The sequence below is a fragment of the Perna viridis genome, chromosome 13, assembly GCF_037379345.1.
Source record: "Perna viridis isolate PV_CMFRI_1.1 ecotype Kerala chromosome 13, ASM3737934v1, whole genome shotgun sequence".
Taxonomy (NCBI): domain Eukaryota; kingdom Metazoa; phylum Mollusca; class Bivalvia; order Mytilida; family Mytilidae; genus Perna; species Perna viridis.
In genome coordinates this window covers 17,807,663-17,835,069 of record NC_142457.1, presented here as the reverse complement: position 1 = coordinate 17,835,069, position 27,407 = coordinate 17,807,663, and the positions used below count along the sequence as shown (strand labels likewise).

Below are 27,407 nucleotides of genomic sequence, written 5' to 3'. Positions count from 1 at the left end.
AAATATAATATCAAAGTCAACAAGCAAACCGAATATATATATTTCCAGATCAATTAGTATTCGTGAAGACAATTAGTTGATCAGTCTTTTATACTTTTTCATAAGGAAATAATGAATACGAACAATACAGAGATACATTGTATATATACTGAATAGTACATGTCAAAATCTGTATCACGTGCTGTATCAACCCGAGACTCCTCTATCACCCCAAGGGCCATCAGCCAGCGGGGTGATATACATGTAGGTCAAGGGTTGATACAGCATGTGATAAAAGATTTGAACATGTCATATTCATTATATCGTATATTTTAACCATACTTCATATATAGTCTTTGAAGGGGTGCAATATAAGGTATGCGATATACATGTAGGTCTAGAGGTGTGATATAGGGTATGCGATATAGGTCTAGAGGTGCGATATAGGTCAAGAGGTGTAATATAGGGTATGCGATATAGGTCTAGAGGTGCGATATAGGTCAAGAGGTGTGATATAGGGTATGCGATATAGGTCTAGTGGTATGTTAAAGGGTACGCGATATAGGTAGATGATATATAGGGTTTAAACGAAAACTTATAGTGCATATACAAAAAGTTATATTTTAATCTAAATATATGATAAATATATAATGTTTAAATACGTATTACCAAACAATTCTCAATTTGTATAAGGAAAAAAAAATAAGTTGTATAATTTCTGAAAAAAAGTACCCAAGAAAATGGTACCAATCTGTATAAACGTCGAACATTGCAAAATCCAAAGTAAGTCAAAGGCGATTTAATGTGCAGGAAACACCACCGAACAACCGATGTTTTTCGGCTTACATGTACATGTGTCATATATCTTTACGTAGTAAAAGTACTTTCCATATACAAATCTACAATTTTAAGAAAACCATATATTCATCTTTCAATTAAATTAATCAGGCAAAGAACTGTAACTCCAGCAGAGTCTCTTTTCCATTCACAATCTAAAAAATGCAACCAACAACTGACAAATTGGGACTGGTTGTGGTCTGTAACAATCATTGCTTCTGAATAAGTTATAAAGTCGAATTTGGTAATGATTTTGACATGAATCGTCTCTGCCTGACTGTTATAAAAAGCAATTCTTACGTGGGAAACCGACTCTTTACGTAAGGCAGTAAAGTTTGTATGAAATTAGTCAAATAGGAAAACAAAGCAAGTTCAAATTTTAATATCTCCATTTTCACTTCCTCTTAGCTTGACAAAACACAGTCTGGTTGTGACATAAAACCACTGAAAGTGGTAAGACCATGACCAACCAATCCGTGTCCGTTATAGTTTGCCACTATGACATAGACTTGATCACCTTGATTCAGGTGAGAAGTCACACTTCCGGTCGCAGTTTCCCAGTTCGAGTCAGCATGGCCGTAGACACGAAGAATGTTGGCACCATTTTTCTTAACGTAAATGTCAGTTGTTCCAGTGATACCAACTGTTGCGTCAAAGACGTAAATACCAGAATAAGGCGCGACAAAGATTCCAGTACTGCCTTTGAACCCGTTTCCCTCGTTGGTGACTACTTGGTCAAATTTGAGCGTTTCGTGTAGAGTGATACCATATTGGTGATTTGACATTGCTGCCGTGAATGCTACACCCCGTTCATGGATACAGTCTGAAAGACATTTGGTACGGATTGTATTATGTAGTCTCTCTTTTTTTATAAAACAAAAGGGTTATAAGTAACTTGCACATAGAGGGAAGCAAGTGTAAATTACACAACGTGACAAAGTACTTTGAGTATATATGGATGTGCATATGTGCTTATGTGTTTCTTTCAACATAATGTATAATAACCAGACATGATTTTACGAGGTCTACAAACAAAGCGCCAATTGGAAAAATCGAAAATAAATAAACAATAAACAATAAAAAAAAAGATTCATAACGGTAAAATCCGGATTTGAAATAGCGGAATTCCGCTAAAAGGCGGAAACAATCATGACTGAATAATACATTGTACTGGAAGTGTAATTGAGAAAATCACAATTACATAAGACTATTTTTAAGTTCACAAACGATGTTGAAATGAAGCACTCTATGCGTATTTAGAACAGTATGACTAAGCATTTACTGGTTTACACTGAATATTTCGGTTAACCCATATCCTTTTTCAGCATAAAACTAATAAAGTTCAAGATCAAAAACATAGATTCAGAAGCTGAATCAAGTACGCTGTGGGTGATTGTACCTTTATGAAAGGTACACATAAGCAAATGATAAGGAATCTGAATGAAAATAACAAAGGAGGTGTTTTTATCAAAATTAAGAAATAAAATAACTGTGGAAAACAATTAAGAAAAGTCAAAATATAGTAGTACGGCGTATTAATGTATAGCATGTAGTGCTGTACAAGCCTTAGACCAAGACCTAGAATAATTATTTTTTCTCGTTTATTCCATCTGGAGAAGTTGTTTGTAATTGTTTTCATCCAAAAGCTTTCCCGAGACACTCTTTTACATTTTGACCAGTTTTTATTATGTTCTATGATCGTAACAACAATTTTGTGGAGATCCTCCTGGGTGTGTCCGGCAGATCTAAGATGGCGACTTAGAGGGAGGTGTGGTTTACATTGGTAGTCACTGCGATGACCATTCATGCCCCTGTTGAAAGGTTGTTCCGTTTGGCCAACGTACTGCATACCACATCGGCACGGGAGAAGGTATATGGAATTTTTGGTTTTGCAAGTCACGTCGCAAAAAATGGCAAATTCCTTTCCAGTGCAGTATCTTTTAAACGTTTTGGTGTGTAGTGTCTGGGTACAGGTCTTACATCTTTTATCTCCACATTGTCGACACTGGCCCGTTGAATTTGTTTGGGCTGAGATGAAATCTCTGCTCTTACTAGGGCATCTCTTAGACTCCTAGGTCTACTGAATGCCAGGACCGGCATGTTTTTGAATGTCTTCCCAATGCGAATGCAGTAGCTGCGAGAGTTTCCTAAAGGCTGGATGGTAAGTAAGCACAAAAGGAACCCTTTTGTTCTTTTTCTTAGGTTTGTACCGAAGGATATCATTAAACATATTTAGACGTTTATTCAATTTATTGTTATGTTTTGCATCGTTTTTACCGATTAACAATCCATCACCCCGTAAGAGTGATTGTTGACTTTTATTTAGACGATTAATATATAAAAGAATGTGCATACGCTATATATTGAAAAAAAATTGTGAATATAAATTTAATATAATTTGTATGTACAAACAAGGCAGTTGCGACATCCCATTACATACATGTACAGTGTAACTACATGTATTCATCATTTTATGACTATGACAAATGACAAAATCCTTCCTCAACTTTGGGGGGGGGTAAAAGTGAGGAAAGAAAATGCCATGTACGATACATGTACATTAACTTGTTAAGAAATAATACCTTCCAAATTATTCAGTCGATCGGTAAGTTTCTGGATTTGCGCATGTACATCGTCATCCGCCAGCATTCTTCTCAATAATCGCCCTGCGCAAAGGGGCAAAACAAGAACAAGAAACAATCCAAATTTCATCTCGCTACGATATTTACACAATTATTGTACTAATCATTCACGTACAATGTATATGTGATTTGAAATTACATGTAAATAAGATAAGAACAATCATGTACATGTGAACGAGGAGGACATCCTTGATTTTAAAGTCATGTTACCAGGAAACCCTTTTTAAACACCCATAAAAGCAACTGGAAGTATAATGGTGGATCAAGGATCAGGAGCATGGTGGTTGACCCCTTTTTTTGTTGGAAAAGTTGGTTAATTTGCCGTATTTTTTTTCAAAATTGAGTAATGTTATTGAAAGCCTGAATTAAGCCCCCCCCCCTCCCCCCCCCACCTCCTTAAGTTAAGATCGAGCTCATTAATCGGGTCAAATTTGGACTCTGGAACAATTATGAATTCATATACATGTTGTATAAGCATTCATAATGAATCGTTTTGCAAGTGTAATCTCAAATTTTGAAATAGTCAATGAATAAATTGAAGATATAGCGACCAACTCAAAAATACCTTGAAACAATAAAACTGGACGTACTGTAGTCTAGTTTTACACATGCTTTAAAGAATGATAAATTTTAAATCGCACAAATGACGTGTTTATTTATTTAATGACGCACAGGACGGACAAGTGTTAGAACTACTATCACCGAGTCTTGTATGATGAATTGACTCTAGGACGAATTCATATACTTAGTATATATAAAGGTCTGAAAAATTCCCAACGATGTTAGAATTGTCAAATTTGCATGCAAATTTTTGGTTGTTCCCTCCGCGGGACTCGAACTCGTACCGCTGTGACATCTATGGCAACGCCGTCTGCACAAGGTCCAGCGCCCTAGACCACTCGGCCAGCTAGGCTATAAAAATATACATCGTGTACTAAGTTACAGCCCTAGATTAATCCTACGAGGAGGAATGACCCGGCCAGCGAAAGCTATATTTTTATAGTTCGAGTCCCGCGGAGGGAACGACAAAAATTTGCTTCGCAAACTTGACAGTTCTAACATCGTTGGGAATTTTTCAGACCCTTCTTTAAGTTTACGTTATCTTCCCTGTATCAATTTGATCCGATGGAACAGTGTAGAGAATAGAGTCGTCACATTCTGAGACGTTGTGTAATATTGATTTGTTGTGACATGCATCATTAATTTGATCCTCTATCCTACATAATAACACCTAGATGAACTGTCCCGTACTACCATACATCGTGTACTAAGTTACAGCCCTAGATTAATCCTAATAAAGCTATATTTTTATCTGGCCGAGTGGTCTAGGGCGCTGGACTAAGTGCAGGCGGTGTTGCCATAGATAACACAGCGGTACGAGTTCGAGTCCCGCGGAGGGAACGACAAAAATTGCGAGAATCGGTATAAAAGGAATTCAGATTATGACATGTTAAATGAAAATATGATAAATTGCCACATTCATTATTTAGCAGATTATGATAGTTTTTTGTCGTTGTTTTTTTATATGAAAAAAGGGGGAGGCGTAAGCCTATTACGCCCTCACCTAGACTCGCCCCTTGACTAGTTAGATTCAGATCACTTGATTCTGATGCTTGGCATTACTGTTACATGTATGTACGTGTACATGTGAAAACAAAAATTTAATAGTCTAAGACAGGATTAAATTATTTCAAAGGTATACAGCTAAGATTTTTTTCTGTTATTTTGTCAAAGTACTGTGCTAATCAATTTCCTTGATTTCCTTTAAAGGCAAAAGTTTTTTTTTCGTTTTGTGACCTTTTTGAATTGTCAAATATCTTAATTCAATTCAGTTGACAGTTACGCCAACAAATCACGCCAAATCTAAAATGCATGTGTTTGATCAGGGATACATATATGTTCGTGTATTACTTATTTTTCCAGTATTGAAAGAACGACAACTCAAAATGTTTTCAAATTGTATTGATATCTGATACACTATTTTGCATTAACCAGGATACCAGAGTAATAATAATTCGTTCCTCACGTTACTCTCAAATATAATTGCGCGTTAGAGTCGCTAATGATATGACCAGTTCACACTTGTTAATAACAAAGATACATGTACCTGTAGTCTTTTTTTTCTTTTTTTATTCTTTCGTCATTTGCAAAATTTTCTTTGACATGCTCTCCCCTATTTATCTTTCAAGATATCATTCCCAAATTTGGACCATCGATAGAACTCATTAGGGACTTTTATAAGGTAACCATGTGAAGAATTTCATCATCCATTGTAGAAGTAATTGCCCTTTTATTGGCGTTTTTTTTCAACATGGTCCCCCGAACTCATTTTTCAGGATATCATAACCATATTTAGTGAACATGTAGATGTCATCACGTTCAGTTAGGAAATGACCCTGCTAAGGATTTCATTATCATCTTTAAGAGTTATGTCCCTTTAACACAATTTCTTTCAATCTCTCATATCTTGAAAACCATAATAGATAAAATAAATCTGGAAACGGTTTCATGTACATAAGCAGACGACCAAATTAATAAACATGAATTTGTATTTTGTTATCACACCATACGGGAGTTATTTCCCTTGAAATATCATACTAAAGTTTTAAAAATTTATATTTCAAGAACCGCAAGTTGTAGAGAAATGGGACCTTCATCAATGATCTTTGGGCCATGTGACCTTTCATTTACATCCAAGGTCAAAGGTCACAGAGTGCTAGTTTTTTCTATTCCAAAATTTAGATTGACACAGCCCAGTTTCGTCATCTCTCAAGATATCATTACCTAATTTGGACCATCGATAGATCTAATTTAGGATTTTTACAGATTAACCCCACGGAGAATTTCATTATCTGTTGTAGAATTCATCTCCCCTTTATTAGCGTTTAATCAACATGGTCAACACGGTCCCCCGAACTCATTTTTCAGGATATTATTATCATATTTGGTGAACATGTAGATGTCATCATGTTCAATTAGACAATGACCCTGCAAAGGATTTTATTATCATCTTTAAGAGTTATGTGTCCTCTACAAAAATTTCTTTTAATCGCTCATATCTTGAAAACCACAATAGAAGTAGAAGACGTATTGAATAAATATAAACATGTATTTTATTATTAAACCATACAGGAGTTATATCCCTTGAAATGTCATACTTCAGTTTTTCAAATTTATATTTCGAGAACCGGAAGTTTTAGAAACATGGGACCTTCTTCAATGATCTTTGGTCTATGTGACCTTTCATTTGCATCCAAGGTCAAAGGTCATAGAGTGTTAGAAATCCTTCTCACTGCAAACTACAGGCCTTGATATTAACAAAACGATAAGAGATAAGTGCATACATACAGCGTATGAAATGACCTCGATAAGCCTTACATGTTGAGACCAAGTTTACACCTGTCAGACGATCTGTTCAAAAGTTTTGAGAATTTTAATGTTTTGCACAATCCGGTTTGTGACCTTGACATAATTGTATGACCTTGTTAGTTTTATCAAGGTCAAGTAATTCTAAGATATATGGTGGTAGTTTCATATCTCTACGACTTCCGGTTCTAGAGTTTGTTATTGCATCATATTTAAATATTCATTGTGCTCAAAATGAGCTCTGCAATTGCCCAAATATGTTCTGTAAATTATCATACTGTTTTCTGATTTAAGATATCTTGTCTCGTTTTGGATCTATTGAAATTTTAGTTTTTCAGAGGGAAGGTATGTATTTTAAAATCCACAATAGACACACAAAATATCAGTACACAGAAAAAAAGATCTGCGCAAGTACTGTTTGACACAATACCGAAGACCAATATAAAAAGACACGATACAACAACAACTTAAAATTTTCGTATTTTCCAATAGTTTTATATATTTCACCTATAGCTATTTATAGATTTGATATTGCATCATTTTTTCAACTTCGTCAAAGGGGGTCATGTGATATATCATTTTGAAGATCTAAATGAGTATATTTACAAAATCAGAGTTTCAACCCCGATAAGTAGTACATGTTCGAAGAGTAGGGTCATTAAGCGCAAAAAAATTAAAGTTCTTAGAAGGTAATGTTGTTGCATATCAAATGAAGATCTTGAAGCGTACAACCGAAATATCGACGGTTTGTCCCCCCGAAATGAGATGGATGCGGTCAATGAGAGCAAAATTTAACTTTTTTTATATAGTTAGGTTTTCGCATATCAAATTAAAGGTCATAACGTGTACATTTCAAATATCAATTTTTTGATACAGAAAAAGTACCCATTTGGGGTTAATAAGTACAAAATGCTAAAGTTCAACTAAAGTAGGGGTTGTTGCATATCTAATGAAAGATCGTCAAGTTTCCATAACAAAAATAATGTTGAAAACATTGACAATTATATTTGATTAGGTTACCATCTGCAAAAAAAACAAGAAGGTAGCATGTCATGTATCAAACCAAATGTCTTTACGTGTAAATTACAAAAAGATAGTTTTCAATGGAAAGACTTTTCAATTGTTTAAAAAATGTTGCATTTTAACAGATCATATACCAGATGTACGTGGTTGTCTAGAAATAAGCTTTTTATCGGTCTAATAATTTAGTGATTTACAAAAAAGGCAATTCTCGGCATTATGCAAACCTGCATTGTACTACATATATGTACGTGTATCTACATGTTTCGTTCCACTCCTCTGATACAGTGAGCTTAGAAAATCTATCCCTGGCATCTACATGTAAGAAGGTGTCTTCCGTGTATTAAAGAGTAAAAAAAACACCACAAACTTTCAATTAGTACACCGACTACTACGAGTTACAGCTCAGTAATTTTAAAATAATTTTAAATACTGTCGAAAAGAAATATAATAAGCGAGCCAAGGTCGCTCTTAAATGTATATAAATTCGTCTAAAAATTTATCATTATTGACCAATTGAGAAAGTTAATATCGTCAAAGAAATATGCATCATCTCTATATACTGAAGCTTTGGAATGTGGTCAAAACACTTGCTACACACTTGCTTTCAAAGACCCAGATGTAATTTAATCGGATCTCCTCGGACATAAAAAAAAAACCTGCTTCCGGTTATTCTAAAGAAGGCATTCTTTGCCGGTCTCGGAACTGTTTGACCGATAAAATTACAAATATTTGGGATATCTTTGCCGGCTCCCACAGATGAAATTACCCTAAATCAAGTTCAGATAAAAATGGTGAACTAAAAGGAATCTATTTTATTTAAAAAGGAACCTATTAAATGCTTTGCTCACACATAAGGCAAATGCTTTCCTCATACATGTATTAATTTCATGCACCCCGATTCAAAGCGCAATCCGGCTGAACCATGAATCCACTGAAAGTCGTGAGGCCATGACCGACAAGACCCTGCTGACTGTAACTCGCAACAGCGGCGTAGACGTCATCGTTTTGGTTTAAATGTGTGGTTACACTTCCGGTCGCAGTCTCCCAATTTGATGACGAATGGCCGTATACACGTAAAAGAACGGCGCCATTTTTCAAGATATTTACATCTGTTGCTGAGTTTCCAGTGATTCCAATAGTGACGTCGAACACATACACACCTGCAAATGGTGCACGAAAAACGCCCGTTTTGGCATTAAACCCATTTCCTTCGTTGGTCACAAGTTTGTCGAATTTTAGTACTTCGTGAAGGGAAATATTTAGTTGATGGTTCAACATGGCTCCAGTAAACGCTACACCACGTTGTTGAATACAGTCTATACATAAAGAAATGCGTGTACTTTCAAAAGCTGCATTACTTACACACGTACAATCTGTACATGTACCAGAACACAAGTATAGGCTATAGATTTGTCGGTTCGTTTTTGCTTACTATCTTGTGATACATGTTATATGCAGAAGCAAAGACAGTTACTATGGTGCATGGATAGGATAAGTTTTTGTATATTTTGACGTTTTACATTTAGTTTTTTGTGTTTTTTCTTTTCTTTTTTTTCTTTTTTTCTTTTTTTCTTTTTTTTTTTTTTTTTTTTTTTTTTTTTTGCACATTTACTAGTTGTCTCCGTTGTAACTTTATATACATTTTACATAATGCTTTCATAATCTGATTTGCGATTCTGAAAGAACAGAAATAAAAATGGAGTGCAGTTATTCTGTATATACAAGTACAATTTATATGCAGTGACTGAATGGAGCCAACAGGAGGTCTTATTTTAATAATAATTTTAATCGTACAGAATGTATCTAAAACGGCAAAGGGAGGTAAATATCGGATTGATTCAATGCACTGCAAATAACTGACAACAAAAACATGCATGTTTATCTAATTACATACACATGTATGATCATAAATATATACATGGTTATATATAAACATTTAGAAAAATGAACTTTTCAACCACAGAACAATAGACACATGTATTTCAATGCACACGTACTTTCAAGGTTACCCAAACGCTCAGACAACTTCTGGATCTGCAGCGCCATGTCACTCTCAAGAAGCACCCTTCTCTGAGCTCCTGTTACGTAGTGTAGCACCACTATCACAAAAATGGAGAAAATGTTGGCATTCATCTTTGAAATCTAGCGTATAGTACACACAAAATCATGTGTCTATGTACATGGACAGTGTGTAACCATGTCTTATCTTGATATTTGTCTACTACATGTACATGTATGCATAAGACCATAGAAGTCGACGGCTTTAAGTTAATTATCAAATTCTTGTAGGAGAAGAGCAAACATTTTAACGTCGGGGGATTAAATTTGAATGAAGTATCAACAATCAACAGACATGTTGAAATAAAAAAAAATGAAAATTGTGGCTATAAACCATAGTATTAAATGGTTGTCCCATAACGTCAATACTTTAAGGTTAATCTAAGATCAGTACTTTAGAGTTCTAGAATGTACGAATTTGTTGTGTGTTTTTTCTAGGAAGTGTGGAAAGGGTGGATTGTTGAGAAGGCAATGAAACTCCAAGAATCAGTGACAGTCTGCTTAAACGTACAATTATGGGTATGGGGAAATAAGCAACAAAATGTAACCATAAATTTGTACATTATGACATTTACGTTTTACCTAAGTATCCTAATATTTTAATATTTATCAATTACCCAAATATTCATATGAACAGTGTCACATACTTTAAATAGATATAAATTTATTTCGTCAGTGTCCACAACTTTCCTAAATATACGACAAAATAAGACATACGTGTACAGGGATCAAGATAAGCCTCAGTTTTATCTCTTAGACTATTTACAAATGGTTAAAATCAATTTATCGAACTAATATTTTACCTAGTAAGCTACGTGTTTGCGCTGATCTGTGTTGAAATAAGTAAGCCGTACAAATAGAGGTTTGTTGGCAATAGCTATTAGGTTTAATTTGATACGACATGCTTTCAATTAGTCATACATGTACAATGAGATTATGACAGTGACACATGTATATACCTATTCCTAAGTACAACCAATCCGGATCATGATTGAACTGTCGTTTCAAGTTACCAATTTCATACGCAGAGGGTATATCCCCTTTTTCAAAGCCACCTATATCGCTACATTCATTACATAACCCGCTTCTTTTTATAATGAATCCAAACTAGTATGGTACAAATGAAATAGCTCCAGCGGATTAGTAATGAGAAGTGCCCAAGCCTTGTGAATTTGTTCACATCCTGTGTAGCTAGCGGAGGGCTACAATAAGTACCCATTAAACTGGTTAGACTGGTTCTCGATCGCAATATTCAGTATGTTACACATATACAGATATAGCGACCGGATCTAGTGAGAGTTTATTGCTAGTAGCAAATACCTGGAACGTAGACCTGGGAACCAGGATATGAACTGGTCTTCTGAGGAGATTTCTACTTCTAGTATTTAAACCGTATAATTGCCATATAAATAGAAACAATTCAAATTGTCACCGGTACAACATCAATCATCAAATTATGCCACTATGGCACTGACTACTTTTCTCCCGAGGGAGGTGGGGCTGGGCTTTGGTGTTGGCTCGGAATTTTTTGTACGTCGTAGAGACTTTTCATGGAGAAAAACTGAGAAGTTCTGATTGATATAACATGCCAGGGATTGCTATTTTTGCCTTTAGTTAATTTTAACCATTTTCTATAACCCCAAAGGTCAAATTACATGTATTCATTATAAGGTGATTAAATACAAATAGTTTGGCCAATAACCAAATCCGGTGTCTTCCTCGAATGCCAACATTCACTGAAAAATACATCCAATTCTCTCAATGGAATACCTCAAATTTCTGAAAGATGACTAAATACAATAAAGTATATTTAGTGGGTGGTGAAATGTACATGTAACTGATAATACATTTGTAACAAATACAAAATGTACGGTAATAATTAACTTTTGATCGGTTTAAATAGGCGTTCAATGGAGCTGGTGAAAACTTCAGAACGTTCTCGAGGCCAAGACAAATTTACATGTACATGCAACTGCCTTTCGGATTTTCCAATTGTGTATAAAATCGTTTTATATGATTTATTGAGCGGTGGATAGGGTCTGTGTACGTAACATTTCTTTTAAAGCTACATGTACATGTGTTAACTGTGCTGACTGGTACTATTTGTAATAGCGACTGGTTATAGTACCTGTACAAACCTAAGGGCACCCAGTTTCGCTTCTTGTATTTTGTAGAATATATCTTGTATTTAGTCCACGTTTACACCCACGGTACCAATCTATTGATCGGAGGCGATGATACTGGCAACCAATTGGAACTACTTTGCCAGAATTCTAGTCATACGTGAATCAAATTGTTAGATATCACTGGAAATAAAGATCTATAACTCTGTCAAGAATTATAGCGGGAAGCGAGGAGATAAGAAAAAGACAGTGATAACAAAATTCAACCAGTCTAATTGTAACTTTAGAATAGAATCGGAAAAATTTGCTTTTTGATTCATTCTGATTTATTTAGAATTTTGAAACTTCCTATTCCGAATTCTTAATATACTTTATAATATGTCCGGTTAAGACAAGTGTCCGATTTACGCAGGTGCAAATCACATTTAAATTGATATTAATGGATTTCAAAAAGTGTCTGGTTTAGACAGTTTCAGTTTCAGTTTCTTCAGGGTTCGGTTTACTTAGATTTCACTGTAGTAATACGTTCAATGTGTAGGTATTTATTAATTTCGAACGTCAGACGCTGTTTCGGAGCTTGAGAAAAATCTGTAAAAACCGAACTCATGTTGGACTTTGGTTCGGTTTCGACGATTGTTCGGTTAACCAATTCAAATTGATAAAATGGGATTTTAAAAAGAGTATTTAGTTTAAGCAGGTTTTGGGGAATAATAAGGATTCGGTTTACACAGATTGAACTGTTGTACTTATTTCACATGAAGTATAAGGTTAGGTCGGTCCAGTTGTACTCATGGCACATGTTTCAACATATCCTTACAGTAAAAAACTCTTTCTCTAAAAAATCTTATTTATGCATTTTTTTTCTAGTTAGGAAGACGCTTGATTTAAGAGGGTTTAAATTTCGTAAAACTTGAAAGATTATGAAAAATCCAATTAATATTTTGTCCAAAAAAATCGTTTTTCCTGTAGTTCGATTAAAAAAGGTTTCACTGTAATAATAACACAAGTTATCAAAGAGAAGATTTAAATATTTTGAATTTGAAGGGGAACTCATGAGTTCGGGTCGAGTTCTTAGAAAGATATAAAACAAGGGAATGTTTACATGTGTTTATAAATCTCCTTTTTTACTTTTAATGTAGATTTATTGAATTTACTTTTCTCTGCGGGATGTTATAATCAATTCAACGTTTAAGTTTTGATAGATAAAATGTGATATACTGTCTACTTGTACATGTACATGTACTAATAGATAAACTTTGCGCTTTTGTGTCTCTATTGAATTATTGCTAGTGATTTCATAGTATGGGGTAAGAAAAGATACTTTATTCAAAATAATTGATATACATGTACATGTACTAAATACATGTAGTAAGTATTTTCAAGAACTACAGTAACGGACGCGATTTTTGTTCAATTTGAGGTCTTCCATGCAGAGAATTGGGTGTACACGTATTTTGAGTGAATGTTAGGGTTTGTTTGTTTGTTTGTTGTTTCAGTTCATATTTGACCTCATATAAAATGGAGTGTTGTTAAGGCCTTATATAACTAATATCAAACTCCATCGCAGATTTTATGTTGGTCATTAATTTGTATTTTTGTCATTTTATTACTTTTTAGTTTGAATTCGAAGAATTGTCTTCGTTATGTTAGGGAGCAACCATTTGATTTTTATGTGGGGACACCATGATAAAATTTTCTATCCTGCCTCTTTAAGAGCCTGCCTTTTTATTTTGACATGAAAAAATAGGGTAATAATAGGTATGCCCGTTTATTATTTTTCTTACGGCCTATCTTGGCTTTTTAGTTCTTGAAAATGTCAATCCTGCAAATTTATTTCAAATACGATCTTAGCTCCCACCCACCCCCACCCCCGTTTCCCCCAACAAAATCATATTGGAGTATTTGTGTCTTTGATTTTTTTTTCAGTATAACTTTTTTTGTTGTTTTACTCTAGCCTGTCCTGGGTTTACACAGTCATTAATTCTGGATGTTTTTTATCCATACATAACCGTTTATTTTATATTTCAAATTTGATCCCTCATAAAAAGTTAAATGATTGCTCCCTCTGCACAAAATTATTTCCCATGATTTTTTTACTTGAATTGTGCAAATTATTTCGTCATTTGAAAATCGGCTGAGTTAAGCCTCACAAAAATTATATTAGAACTTTTCAAAAGAATTTATGATATTATGCGAATTTCGTGTGAAAAATTAAATTAATTTCACGTGAAGTTTACGTGAATTTTGTGTGACGATCGATTACCACGGATTTCACGTGAACATTATATCATGCATCTGTTCTACTTACATGTACATGTACATGAATTATACAAATGCTTGCCCGTAGCTAGTGTTTCAGATACATGTACATTGTAACCATGCACTGACCCAAATGCATCGGAAGTACATATATGAAGGTCAAAAGTAGTCTAGTCGAAGTATTTTTCTTCATTGTTGCAATACGTTAGCATTCACATTTACATGCACATGTACGATCAATTTTTTTAAACATGAAAACGGAAAATTCGGTAGAAAATCTTTGGTCATTTCTATTTTCGTGTGTGTGATTGGATTGTTTTCACGGACAGAAAATAAAATAGTAATCATAGAAAAATACAAAATGATAATGATATAACGAGAACAGGTATATGGTGTGTATGTCGAAGAGACAACAATCCAACAGGGATGAAAATGTTAGCCCAAGACCATCCGTTGGCCTTCAATGAACGACGAGGTAATCCTCATACCACAAGGCTGGCTGCAGCTGGCCCCAAAACAGCATTATACACAGGTATAGTGAAAGAGTTGCCCCTATATACTCAAGTAAAATGGAAAAAAAGTAAAGGTGAAAACGAAACAAGACATACAGAAGTCAGAAATCCCTGACTTGGGACAGGCGCAAAAAATGCGACTGGCTTAAAGTAATACACAACAGTTATTTTTTTTTAATACAGACAAACGTGATACCTACAATGTTAACTTGTGTACACAGTAGCACATGTACATGTATAAATCGATAAAAATCAACGCCTTTATGTTTGTTTTGAATGAACGCATGTCAATTGATTTCACAATATGCATTTTTTCCATGAAAATAGACTATTAGGCAGATTTTTCTAAAATGAAAAAAAAAAAAAACAGATCAGGAATTTATGAAAAAATAAAAAGAATAGGATATTTAATTGTTTACATGTTTATTTCGAAAACAAAAATCGGCGCTTTGAAGTACATTGTACACGTATATTTTCTAAAAATCAAAAAGGCAGAATAAAAAGTCATCTTAGCCCTCACATAATCCCCCATAGAAATTAAAATGTATTGCTTGAATAATACCTCACTTGGTAAATTACAGTTATGAGAACAAACGGCGATATATTTTTGACAATTACATCATCGTGGTTTACGTCAGACTGCCTCCTGCGGGCTAATCTGATATGAACCGCGAAAAACAAATGCCATACACAAGTATAACTAGAGGATTAGCTGATCTGTAATATAAGAGTTCAAGTTTAGGTGGGTATGGGTTCGTTGAATAAATTAACTGACCTTTACATGCATGTACGGATACAAACATGTACATGTACATGTATGATACCCGTATAAGTACAAAACAAGCAAACTCCCTTAACACCAATGTAGTATAATGTGTTTAAATTTCATTTTTCAGAATCAAGGATTTTAAGCTAGCTAAGAAACTTGCCCTTGTCAAGGACATATCCGACGACTCGAGGGTTCATCAACTCAACCGAGTAGGTTGCTTGGTTTTCTTCATTATTGTCGCTGTGACAGTCAGCACAAAACAATATGTCGGAAACCCGATACAGTGCTGGTGTCCTGCTCAATTCACAAAATATCAAGTTGCTTACGTCAACGCTTATTGTTGGGTGCGGAACACTTATAAAGTGGACTTCAATTCTACGATATCTTCCGAAAGGCAATTCCGAATGGAAAATGAAATACCTTACTACCAATGGACGCCATTAATTTTACTTCTTCAGGCATGCTTATTTTATGCCCCGAGGGCATTTTGGAAAGCAACAAGTGGATTTTCGGCCTTGAATATTAAGAAATTTCTCGTTATGGCTAACAAGGCAACAATGGAATCGGGAGAAAAGCGAGAAGAAGTAGTAAAAAATACGGCCAACTATTTTGAAAAATATCTAAAAATCCGAAACATTGAAACCACAAGATATCGCCGTATGCAACATACAAAAGAGAGGCTTTCATCTGCGGGGGCTCACAAGGGCAACTACTTAGTTGCAGTATACTTAATAACATCACTGCTGTACTTCGTTTCGTCCGTTAGCCAGATATTTATCGTGGACGTACTTCTTGGGGTGAATTTTACATCGCTTGGGCCGAACATACTTCAACGGGCTACAAAAGGTTTATCTTTACTAGACAGCGTACGTTTCCCTGTTGTAACCTTTTGCGATTTCGAAATTCGACAATTGATGAACATACAGACGTGGACAGCGCAGTGCTCCCTGCCCATCAATCTATACAGCGAAAAAGTTTTCATTATGAACTGGTTCTTGCTTGTTGTCATGTCTATTGTCAACGCCATCTACTTCCTGTACAACACCATTTCAACATGTCTTCCTTATCGTGCAGAGGCATACGTGCAAAAATTTCTATACATCGATAATGGTGTTCTCATTGGAAGAAACCAGAAGACTCCCGAACACATGGTAGATTCTGAAAAATATTTTGTGCACGACTATCTCCGTCGTGATGGAGTGTTTTTGCTATGGTTGCTTAGCAACAAAACAAACCAGGTTGTTGCCGGTGAAGTAATTGACGAAGTTTGGAAGAATTATCTTAAAACGTTATCAAAAGATGATTCTTCGGAAACTAATATCTTGTAGTAATTGAGTAGTATTAACACGGTTAGGAAGATGCTTAATTTTGTTATGGTTCTTTTTTGTAGCAATGAAAACGTTAAAAATCGATTCTTTAAGAGTGGAGTATTGACAAATACTAAACCATTTAACGTTCGTTCATACATGCAAACATGGACATGATTTTAGGCACAAAATAAACAAATTCAATTTTAGTGAATACAAAGGCCCTCTAAATTGAACGAACGAATTGCTATATGAATTGAAAAAATAGAAAAGTCATCTGTTAAACGAATGTGCAGCAAGTAAAGCACATTCAGAACAAATTTTAGTGAATAAACGAATATTGAACGAACCCAAATGTTCTATAAACACCTTTTTATTGTCACCCGCTTTTTTTAAAGCGGGGGAATATAGAATTCGACTTTCCGTCCGAAATTGGTCCCCGGGTTACAACTTGTCATAGACTTCCATCAAAGACTTACATAAAATGTATGAGATAAGAAAGACATATTTAGATTTTAAAGTCAGTAGGTCAAAGGTCCGGATCACAAGTGCATGTATTTAATGAAATATAATTTTTTTGGCCGAAAATTGGTTTCCATAGCATTAGTTATGAAGGCCTTCATAGACTTGCATCAAACTTATACATGTACATGTACATGTACATGCTCGTGCGGTAAGGAAGATACCTATTTAATTTAGGACAGTAGGTCACGTGATTTTTACTTGAATCGATCAAATAAAATTCGGATGAATAGAACTATCATGTGAACTCAAATGAAATTCATGTTAAATGACTTTTACGCGAAAATTAAGTTGATTTCATAACCAAATAAATAAACAAATCCAAAACAATTTCAGAAGAGTAGTATCAATCTGCCAGGACTTGCCATGAACTGTTCCCGGTAGAAACTCTTCAGCATGACGTCAAACAGAATTGTTCTATATAGAGCAGTTCCTGACAGACAGTGTCAAGACTCATGACGGATTATGACAGAGTTTATCCTATTCGGACAGTTTAGAACTGTTCTGCCACAGCAAACCCTGACATACTTGAAGAGAGGTTTGAAGTGATTGTCACTGTATACACATGGCTAAAGTTTGTTTGATCGAATGAAGATCAAGTGATTTCAAAAATAGGTAGGAATTATTATAATTTTCCCCCGTGATATTATACCTACATCTTCTTGTTACTAAGTTATATGACTTGTGCTTTTGTACATTTACGTGTTCATTTACATGTACATGTACATGTATTATGATATAAATATTAACCAAAAGAAAAAAAGATTCGTGTATTTATCTAATTGCATTTTAAGGAAATTGTACTTTCTATTTCCATTTAAAGGGGTGGCATGGTATAATGAAATTTGAAGAAAAAAAGATCCATATTTTTATAAAACAAAAAGACTGATCACGCATTATGAAAAAAAAATAAATGGACAGGATATCTTACTGTGTATATTTCTGAAACAAAAATCGGCGCTTTTTGCGGAAGGAAAAGGGCAGGTCGTATGTATATTGCACATGTTTATTTTCTTAAAATTAGAAGGCCAGGATAAAAGTCACAACATCCTTCATAAAAAATGCATGGCTTGAAATATACATGAGTTGATAAATTACAGTTACGAGAACAAATGGTGTTATGTATTTGATAATGACATCATCGGGATTTACATCGAACTCGCTCTGGCGGGCTAACCTGACATGAACCACTAAAAAGTCACCATCAAAGACAGAATGCCATACACATGTGTATAATCAGAGGAGGATTGGTTTACATGTATACATTGTCAAGTGTGTGCAAGTTCAAGTATGGGTGTATGGGTTCATTGGACAGATTTACTGACCTTAACATGCATGCACGAGGACTAACATGTATGATACCCGTACAAGTACAAAATAAGCCAAAATCCTAAAAACCATGCAATGAAATACAAATGATTTTGAATTTAATGTTTGGTGTTGTGTTTTTTTTCAGAATCAAAGATTTAAATCTCGCCAGGAAACTTGCCCTTGACTCCCGACTACCATGACCCCTGAACCCATGATAGGTTTACTTATACGAGAGTCTTTTTTCCAAGGATTAATGGTCCACTTGAGTAAAGCTAGAAGTTTTAAATAAAGCGTCAATAAACATACTTAAAAACTCCAGACCTAAGTCAATTCGTATTTCCATAAACAGACGAAGTATGTGAACACGGACTACATGTACATGTATGATAATTTATGTTTATTTTTTTAAATAATCAAAAGATAAAAATTACAATACTCCAGTTTATATATTAGCTGTACCTTTGTGGAAGCGACAATAATGAGATGGGAGAGGTAACATGAACCACAACTGTTGGCACATTTCCGGTAAATTTTGAGAAATAAAAACAATGTAAAAGAATGAATATGGTGAATACAGTTGTATTTCAAAGAGACAACAACCCCACAAGGAAGAAAAAATGTCAGCTCTAGGCCACCCATTGGTCTTCAATAAATGACGAGGAAACCCTCACACCACAAGGTAGGCTTTATCTGGCCCAAAGACTACATTATACATGTAAACACAGGTACAGCGAAAGAGATGCCCCTATTTACTCCAGCAACACAAAAGTAACTGAAAAATAAAACGAAACAGTACATATAGAGAGCAGAAAAATCTGACTTGTTCAGCATTTTTTAAAAGCAAAGGAGTAGGAATATTGGTTGTTACATTTTTTTTATTATGCATAAAATACAGGTAAGTATACAAAATGTACAAATTAAATCTCATTTAGGGCAAACTGGAAGGAACTGTTACTCCACAAAGGTAAAGGTAATGCAGTGCACATAGTAAAAGATAAATTAAAAATAGAAGATAGAAACATCCTGTTTGATAAATTAAATATTGACATATTTGTATGTCGGTATTTAAAGAGGGGCTTTTTGCATAGGGTTTATAAAGGTTGTAGTCATACGTGTGCGGATGAAAGTAGTTCTATCCACCAGGTGGCGCTAAAAAATTCAGTTTCATATCACTAGAAATAAAGAACATTTATAATTCTGTTAAGAATTTAGGCGCAAAGGGAGGGGCTGAGAAAAAAAAATAAGGTATAATATTAAACGAGTTCAACTATGATTTTAGAATCGAATCGGTCAAATTCCGGACAGATTTAAAAATCGATCCCCTCTGCAAAAAGAAGAACAAGATAGAATCATTTACATGTATCACTTCCCACCCTCTACAAAGAGATGCATGTATTTATTTCCTTTGTCTCCATATATAACAAGTATACACGATTACGTGTAATAAAAGGACCCCTCCCACTTCCACAATGTGCATGACTGTATGTGTAAGGAAGAGAAAGGGCCGATAACTCTGGATGAAGAGAGACCCTCATAATTAAGGTAGTAATTTTCTCTAATGGAAAGCGATTCGTAATTATCATAAAAATGTTATTTATTCAATGATGTTTATTTCTAAATTAACAGCTTGTGAAGATAAACACTATCAATCGTAACAAAACAAACAACGATGCGACCATTACACAAGATAGTCATGGAATTTCAGGGGCGTAGCTGCCTATACGCAAATACGCAGTTGCGTACCTTCGGAAAAAGTAACAAAAATAAAAACACACATTTTAAAGATGAAATAAAGGTTTTATGCAATGACAAATCCTTTTTAATACATAATGATACTCCAATATACACCACAAAGTAATTCGCGATATCAAAACCATTAACTTCGGAAATTTTGTACTTTTCCGTATACATACGGCTCTGAAAAACTGGCTCCAAAATCGTTAAAATTCAGGAGTTTCCCTCAGGGCTTTGCCTTGCCGGACTCAATGGGGGCCTTGAGTGACACCCCTCTCCCCCCCCCCAAGACCCCTCGCCGTAATTTTGCGTACAACTAAAACAGGCCTAGCTACGCCCCTGAATTTGTGTAAAGGTCTGGGTCAAGGGAGATAATGTTTGTTCTATACATGACTTGTACACTATTTAATATTATCTGCTTTGTATTTGTTATAACTTTTTATAAAGAATTCGCATAGTATAGACAGACTTGTTTGTTCATTTGTTAAATTTCAAATAAATGGTTAAGATGTTCATGTACTAGTATCAAATATGCAATTTAGGGTTATTGAAAACATACTTCTATATATTCGGACGGACGACCCCCGTACTTGAGGCAAGCAACCAACCAACCACGAGACCATCAAGGCATTTTACTAAAAATATTATGTGAAAAATCGAAAATTATTATTATATAGATTGAGGAAACACGAGTCTCACATGGGCCGTTTGATTGGAAATAAAAATATCATCTTCTTCTATTCAGAGGTCAATCTAACAACCCATCTATAATGCTACATTTGAGTATATCAATGAAAAAAAAACAATTATTGTCCATGTTTCTTGTAAATTAATACATAATGTACTCAATTTCAGATTCATAGCTTTTAAAATGAAAGAAGGGGCGGGATTTTTTTTTCTGGAATGATATATTAATTTTTCCCAGCCATACGTAATACTGAATTAGTGGAATAAAATGATCGACTAAGTATTTTATAGGAGGATGAAGTTTTCGTATCTTTTCCTAAATTACATCGAAAAATGGTGCAAGCAGTTAGAGTTATTCCGCTTTGATTGATCCCAATACTTTTAATATAAATATGTACTTTTCTACTTTAATTAACAATAAAACGTCTAAAATTAGGGGGGTCACTTTTTTATCATTATAATTATAAGGAAAATATAATTATTTTTTTCACTAGGGATATTTGACAAAAATACAAGCGTAGTAACATTTGTGCTATATTTTTAAAGGTTAATTTGATAAATTCTGGTTTTTACAGTAAGTTTACATTGTGAAATATCACCCGCTTATTGATAATATTGCATTATAAATTATTCGTAAAACAGAACGACGTCATTGATTCAGTAATTAATCAGATTTTGCCAAAATACCCTAAAAAATAAAGAAAAAATTACTGTTAGTTAGAAGCCCTTATTTGGAAATGTTTCGTTCTTACTGATACTTGAAGATTTCATCCGTGTAGGTATTTGCGCCATAGTGTGGTTGCTATTTCCGACGCCACAACTTCGTTCACTTTGTTTCCAATCAGCCAGAAAAGAAACACCCCGTCCCTCTTTAGATATGTGTGAATGAAATCGTTTCGTTTTTCCCAAGTATTGTCAGGATCGTTTATTTCACCCATCTCTTGAAAACTGTTCTTTTCAAGATATTTCTTTATACAATTTTCGCCTCGGTATGGTAAAATAGTGAAAACGAGGCTGTACAGGAAGTAGACAGCATTCACAGCCGTCATGATAAATAAAATTGTCCAATCCAGAAGAAAATATATCTCATTGAAGCGATTTACAGGCAGAGAGCATTGCACTGTCCATTTTTGGACGTTCGTTATTTGTCTAATATCAAAATCACAAAAAGTGACAGTTGGGAAACGCTGATTATCCGACAACGTTCCTCCATGTAGCATACGGGAAATGTAGTCAAATCCCATATTTATAAAATCCACATCTAAGAATAAATCGACAAGTAAAAATTGCCAAAAAGAAGAAGCAAGGTATAAAAAGGCAGTCAACAGAAATATAAACACTAGATAATTTCCCCGATGCAATCCAGCCATAACAAGTTTCTCCTTGACTCGACCAACTGTGCGATATCTACTCTGAACACAGTTCTGCAACCGGAAGTATTTTTCTAAGTATATAGCTATGTTCTCTATTGTTTCAGATCCTTTGTCTCCGGCGTTAAATGTAGCCTCTTCGGCCATGCGCAGAAGCTTCATTAAATTCAGGGATGAGTAGCTACCAAAAGCCTGCCAAAACACTCGAGGAAAGTAAAAGGCTATTGCTTGCATTAAAAAAATCAACTGTGCCCATGGATAATACTGAATCTCTCTGTCTGTTTCGAAATACCCTTTTGTAGGTAAACTCTCGTTGAGGTTCACGATATAAGTGTTCCGAACCCAGCAGTAGCTTTCGATATAGTCAACTTGGTCGTCGGTAAATTGAGCGGGGCACCAACACTGAATGACCGAAGACTTAATTATATTCCTGGAGAAACAATGTATTAAGATAATGACAAAAAAAGACACACATCCAAGTCTGTTTAATAGGAATATCTTCGGGTCATCAGAAATTCCCAGTTTGAATATCAGTTTATCATTTTCTGCATCGTACTTCAGTATTCTGAAAAAAAATCTAATAATTTAAAAAAAAAGAAACACACATTTTACTTTATACCGGGACGGGTGAAAATGAGGGAAGCGAACGGAGATGTCTAATTGGTGAGACTATGAAAAGGTTGGTTCCTTTTATGCATTCCAACTTCTATCGAATACTCAGCATTGGTTGAAATGCATACATTGTACATGTATTACTATGCAACTTAATACGGTAACACATTGTCTACGTTAAAATTTAGTTAACTCGTGAAAATGTATATAAAAATCATGATATCGTATTAACGTACATTATGAGTGTATCGTACTTTGTACATGTATATTACGAAATGAGTCATGGTTTTAACTTTTGTTTTAAAATAACGATTTCTTATGTACACACAGTTGTATATTCTCAAAAAAAAATATATTAAATATCTCCATAACCATAACAGTCATTTAACATTTATTTTATCGGACTTTGTATATTATGAAATGAGTCATGGTTTCCGTTTTGTTTTTTGTTTTTTTGTCAATTTTCCTAATTCCTCACAGAAAATTCACCATTCCCTATAGGAAAAATCCTATTCCCCATAGAACCCAATTGCAGTTTTCGTTGACACGTCATTTATATTATCAACTTGAATTACATGTATGTATTTTTAAGATATCAGTTTTTACTGATTTCCCATTCCCCCCAAATTCCAAGCCCAATAATGAAATCCCCATACGACATTTTCATTTCCGTATATCCCATATTCCAAAAAATGATAAGTGTACTCCATACTACAAGTACTGTATTGTACTTACCCGCCCATTCTAGACAAACACTCTGAAAGAAAAACAAAATCATATTTTTTCAGATGTTGTTTAAAATTTGTTGTAACGCCTCTCAAATACTAGACGTGTAGACCAAAGATTTAGAAGTCGAAATGTGTCTATACAAGTATGAAACGAAAACAAAATCTGAAATGCTCACATGATTATTATTTTTAATCTACATGTATATCAGATAATTGCATTTTCATATTTAAATTGCTATATTAAGACCTCATGCAACAAAATGTTCACTTCTTGAAAACGTATCTAAATATACACAAATGTAGAATCCCAGCAAAAAACATATTCATGTTGCTCGTCCTCGTATTTTAAATATTCTACAGAATTAATGCCATTGTGATAAATACACTTACAAGCAATCGTCCTTTCTGTGATGAATGGGGACGGTAATTTGTGTTGTACTTTAAAGATGTACATGTGAATAAAAAATGGTGTACTTAAGTTCTGACAATTTAAAAAATAAGATTGCTAATGATCAATGATGTTGCATCACCAGCATCATCATCCATTAATCAAGGAAAATGGATATTAAACATGAATGTACAATAAATCATTTCATTTCATTTCAGAAGAAACACGCTTTCTGATTGGTTTAAAAAAATGTTCATCATCTCATAGACCTAATTCTGTAATGTGACTGTGAGGTCATCAATATTTAAATGTTAAACTATCAGGAAGTCTGTATTTATATTTATTGATTTATTTATTATTATTGTTTTTAAAATTTTTTATTTATTTATTTATTTATTTATTATTATTATTTTTTTATTTTTTGGGGTTTTTTGGTTTATTTGATATCTTTAATGTCCGTGGTGCATACTCGAAAATATTCAGTGTGCACCACGTGATTGAGGTTATTTCTTCATAGACCGAAAAAAAATATACTAGTCATTCCTAAAATAAACGCTTATACTCTAGAGAATTATACAATAAAACTTTAATTACATAAAAACATATAATAATTAAGTATTAGTTTTTTTGTAAGAATCAGGCAAAATGGGAAAAATCAGAAACATATATGTCAAAATCCCACCGATCTGAAAATATAATTTCATTCAACTTGAAGGATGATTTCTCTTTCTGAAAAGGCCATGATAGTTTGATCCCTGCATCACTAGATTTGCTCAGAAATTCATCAATAAATGTTAGAAAATTGAGGTTTTTGACAGAGTTATCTCCCCTGAAATGATCGTTTTCAGTGCTTTTCAATGAAATTAAATCTTAGTTTAGCAAAATGATATGGAAAATCCTGTCCTTTTCCCTGATTTTGATAGCACAAAAAGTCAAAATTACTCTTTCAAAACCGCGGGATTTTTTCATACCATGTTTCAACCACTGCCAGATTCTTACAAAAACTGGCACTTTACAAATGAACTAACTGAAGTACTTTCGTTCTGATTGTTTTAAAAATAAGACCAATAATTCATATCGTACTGTGACACAAAAAATATTAAAATTTCTAGGTTACTTGTAGTAATTAGAAGAGGCTGTATTGGGATGTTGAATTAATACATTATAAAGAAAAACGTGGCCTACCTTTTGAATGAGTTAACTATATAGAGATATTTTAACGGAAAACCCGCCAAAATTTATATTTAACATTTTATCTTATCTGCGAATACTTGAAACAATCGATTGCCGGAAACCTAGCACATTTGTACCGGTGCATGCAAGAAGCGGGCACACAGCGATCTATATATCTTGAGAGATAATATACACCCGAAACATAATGCCTGCAACCTTTGTATTGCTAAAATACATAGTGTACATTCATCGTGAGTTGAAACGGTCTTGAAACTACATATGTAAGCGATGTTGCACGTAAGTAAAAAGCGTAGTGAAGAGGTTGACTGTTCTAGACTGATTTAGAGGAATGCCGAGAAATGTGATTGTTTTGTACATGTGTATGTTACGTACACACAAATACATACACATGTGTACGAACTAGTGCATTTCAATTCAACGCTTACCTTATTTGTTCAACTCCATGATGCCTGCTCCCCCTTTTTAATGGAATCTGGGTGGCCCATTTACTGTTGCTTCTTTATGCGTGCTATTTTGGGTTATTATATGTTCTTTATTGTATTTGTCTATTGTCTCGTTTAGTTGTTGACCTAGTATTATGATCTTCTTATCTTAATTACACTTCGAATCCTGGTTCTGTTTTAGTTAATTTGTGTACACCTTATATTTATAGTATATCTGCCAGCCTACCTTCCAAGAGAAGTGACGAGGGTTGGCCAAACAAAATGGCAAATAATGTCCTAGCACCCCCTTTTTCTGAGGAACCCCGATTGGCATCTTTCCTTTTCAAAGTGTCTGAATCTGCACACGAAGAGTCACTTTAAATATAAATGTTTTGTACATGTGTATGTTACGTACACACATATACATGCACATGTACGAACTAGTTCATTTCAATTCAACGCTTACCTTATTTGTTCAACTCCATGATGCCTGCTCCCACTTTTTAAGGGAGTCTGGGTGGCCCATTTACTGTTGCTTCCTTATGCGTGCTATTTTGGGTTATTTTATGTTCTTTATTGTATTTGTCTATTGTCTTGTTTAGTTGTTGACCTAGTATTATGATCTTCTTATCTTAATTACACTTCGAATCCTGGTTCTGTTTTAGTTAATTTGTGTACACCTTATATTTATAGTATATCTGCCTGCCTACCTTCCAAGAGAAGTGGCGAGGTTTGGCATCCCTCCATTTTATTGAAAAAAAATGTCGTTTCCAAACATTGACCAAACAAAATGGCAAATAATGTCCTAGCACCCCCTTTTTCTGAAGAACCCCGATTGGCATCTTTCCTTTTCAAGGTGTCTGAATCTGCACACGAAGAGTCACTTTAAATATAAATGTTTCCTAGGGTAAATATTTTTAAGCACACATGTGTCACGTTTGACTGCACATAGCAGCGCATTGCAACAGGTGTGTAATACGCACGTTTCACGCCAGACATGGGATCTGTTTTAAAATATTTATATTTTTTTTGTAAATTACAGACCACATCAAATAAAGTGGGTGCTCGATCGCTTCATTTATGAAACTGGTAAACATATTCGTACAATTTATACATGTATCTAGACAGAGAAGTATCCGAGGTTTTTCTTCAGTTCTAATACTATTTATGAATTGTCTTTTTTTAAGTTTCACGTGTTACATTTTGGTTCTAAATTTACATTGCAGTAATATATTATTATGTACATGTACATGAACAGATCTGTATACATAAATGATCGTTTACTGGATGTCTTAACATTGATAACATTGTAGCTGCCTGAACCTTGTACGGGTTTGTCTTGAAGGGTAAATAAATTATGTTTGATAAAATGATATTTATATCAAATCCATAACCTTTAAAAATATCTTAAACGGAATTATTTGGCCTTACAGTTACATGAAAGATGTATGTAATACAATGTATTTATAAGGCGCACGGGAAGGGGATCGGACTATAATTGTTTGCTCATATTTGCCAAAATTTTTCACGAACGTCATAAAATTCCCAACAAAAAGGGATTCAA

General features: G+C 34.3%; 4 protein-coding genes across 6 annotated transcripts; 1 reads left to right on the top strand and 3 right to left on the bottom strand.

Moving 5' to 3' along the window:
• Nucleotides 1-1,183: 1,183 nt before the first annotated feature.
• LOC148599805 (complement C1q-like protein 3) lies at nt 1,184-3,590 on the bottom strand. Its single transcript, XM_088557772.1, has 2 exons — nt 3,399-3,590; nt 1,184-1,639 (listed from the first exon to the last, which is right to left on the bottom strand). The coding sequence occupies exons 1-2, from the start codon at nt 3,526-3,528 to the stop codon at nt 1,221-1,223; spliced, it is 549 nt and encodes a 182-aa protein (XP_088413898.1). The 5' UTR covers nt 3,529-3,590; the 3' UTR covers nt 1,184-1,220.
• Nucleotides 3,591-8,644: 5,054 nt separating this feature from the next.
• Nucleotides 8,645-10,823, bottom strand: LOC148599804 (complement C1q-like protein 4). 2 transcript variants are annotated; one of them, XM_088559158.1, is made up of 3 exons: nt 10,709-10,823; nt 9,845-9,946; nt 8,645-9,163 (listed from the first exon to the last, which is right to left on the bottom strand). In XM_088559158.1, the coding sequence occupies exons 1-3, from the start codon at nt 10,806-10,808 to the stop codon at nt 8,733-8,735; spliced, it is 633 nt and encodes a 210-aa protein (XP_088415284.1). In that variant the 5' UTR covers nt 10,809-10,823; the 3' UTR covers nt 8,645-8,732. The 2 variants fall into 2 exon arrangements, with proteins under 2 accessions (XP_088415284.1, XP_088415285.1); XM_088559159.1 differs by lacking the exon at nt 10,709-10,823 and adding an exon at nt 10,553-10,571.
• Nucleotides 10,824-13,100: 2,277 nt separating this feature from the next.
• On the top strand, nt 13,101-17,265 carry LOC148599803 (innexin eat-5-like). Its single transcript, XM_088557550.1, has 2 exons — nt 13,101-13,335; nt 15,696-17,265. Exons 1-2 carry the CDS (start codon nt 13,331-13,333, stop codon nt 16,894-16,896), a joined length of 1,206 nt encoding a protein of 401 aa, XP_088413676.1. The 5' UTR covers nt 13,101-13,330; the 3' UTR covers nt 16,897-17,265.
• Nucleotides 17,266-19,565: 2,300 nt separating this feature from the next.
• LOC148599802 (innexin unc-7-like) lies at nt 19,566-25,455 on the bottom strand. Of its 2 annotated transcripts, none has more exons than XM_088557552.1 (3): nt 25,413-25,455; nt 23,847-23,868; nt 19,566-23,064 (listed from the first exon to the last, which is right to left on the bottom strand). In XM_088557552.1, the coding sequence occupies exons 2-3, from the start codon at nt 23,852-23,854 to the stop codon at nt 21,897-21,899; spliced, it is 1,176 nt and encodes a 391-aa protein (XP_088413678.1). In that variant the 5' UTR covers nt 23,855-23,868; nt 25,413-25,455; the 3' UTR covers nt 19,566-21,896. The 2 variants fall into 2 exon arrangements, with proteins under 2 accessions (XP_088413678.1, XP_088413677.1); XM_088557551.1 differs by lacking the exon at nt 25,413-25,455 and adding an exon at nt 24,230-24,354.
• Between the last annotated feature and the right edge of the window lie 1,952 nt (nt 25,456-27,407).

Coding starts and splice junctions, on each gene's coding strand:
- LOC148599805 (XM_088557772.1), bottom strand. CDS start 3,528: ATGAAATTTGGATTGTTTCTTGTTCTTGTTTTGCCCCTTTGCGCAGGG. Junction 1,640..3,398: donor TCGACTGAATAATTTGGAAG/GTATTATTTCTT, acceptor AATGTCTTTCAG/ACTGTATCCATGAACGGGGT.
- LOC148599804 (XM_088559158.1), bottom strand. CDS start 10,808: ATGTCGTATCAAATTAAACCTAATAGCTATTGCCAACAAACCTCTATT. Junction 9,947..10,708: donor GCAAACACGTAGCTTACTAG/GTAAAATATTAG, acceptor TTTTTGTGATAG/TGGTGCTACACTACGTAACA. Junction 9,164..9,844: donor GCGTTTGGGTAACCTTGAAA/GTACGTGTGCAT, acceptor CTTTATGTATAG/ACTGTATTCAACAACGTGGT.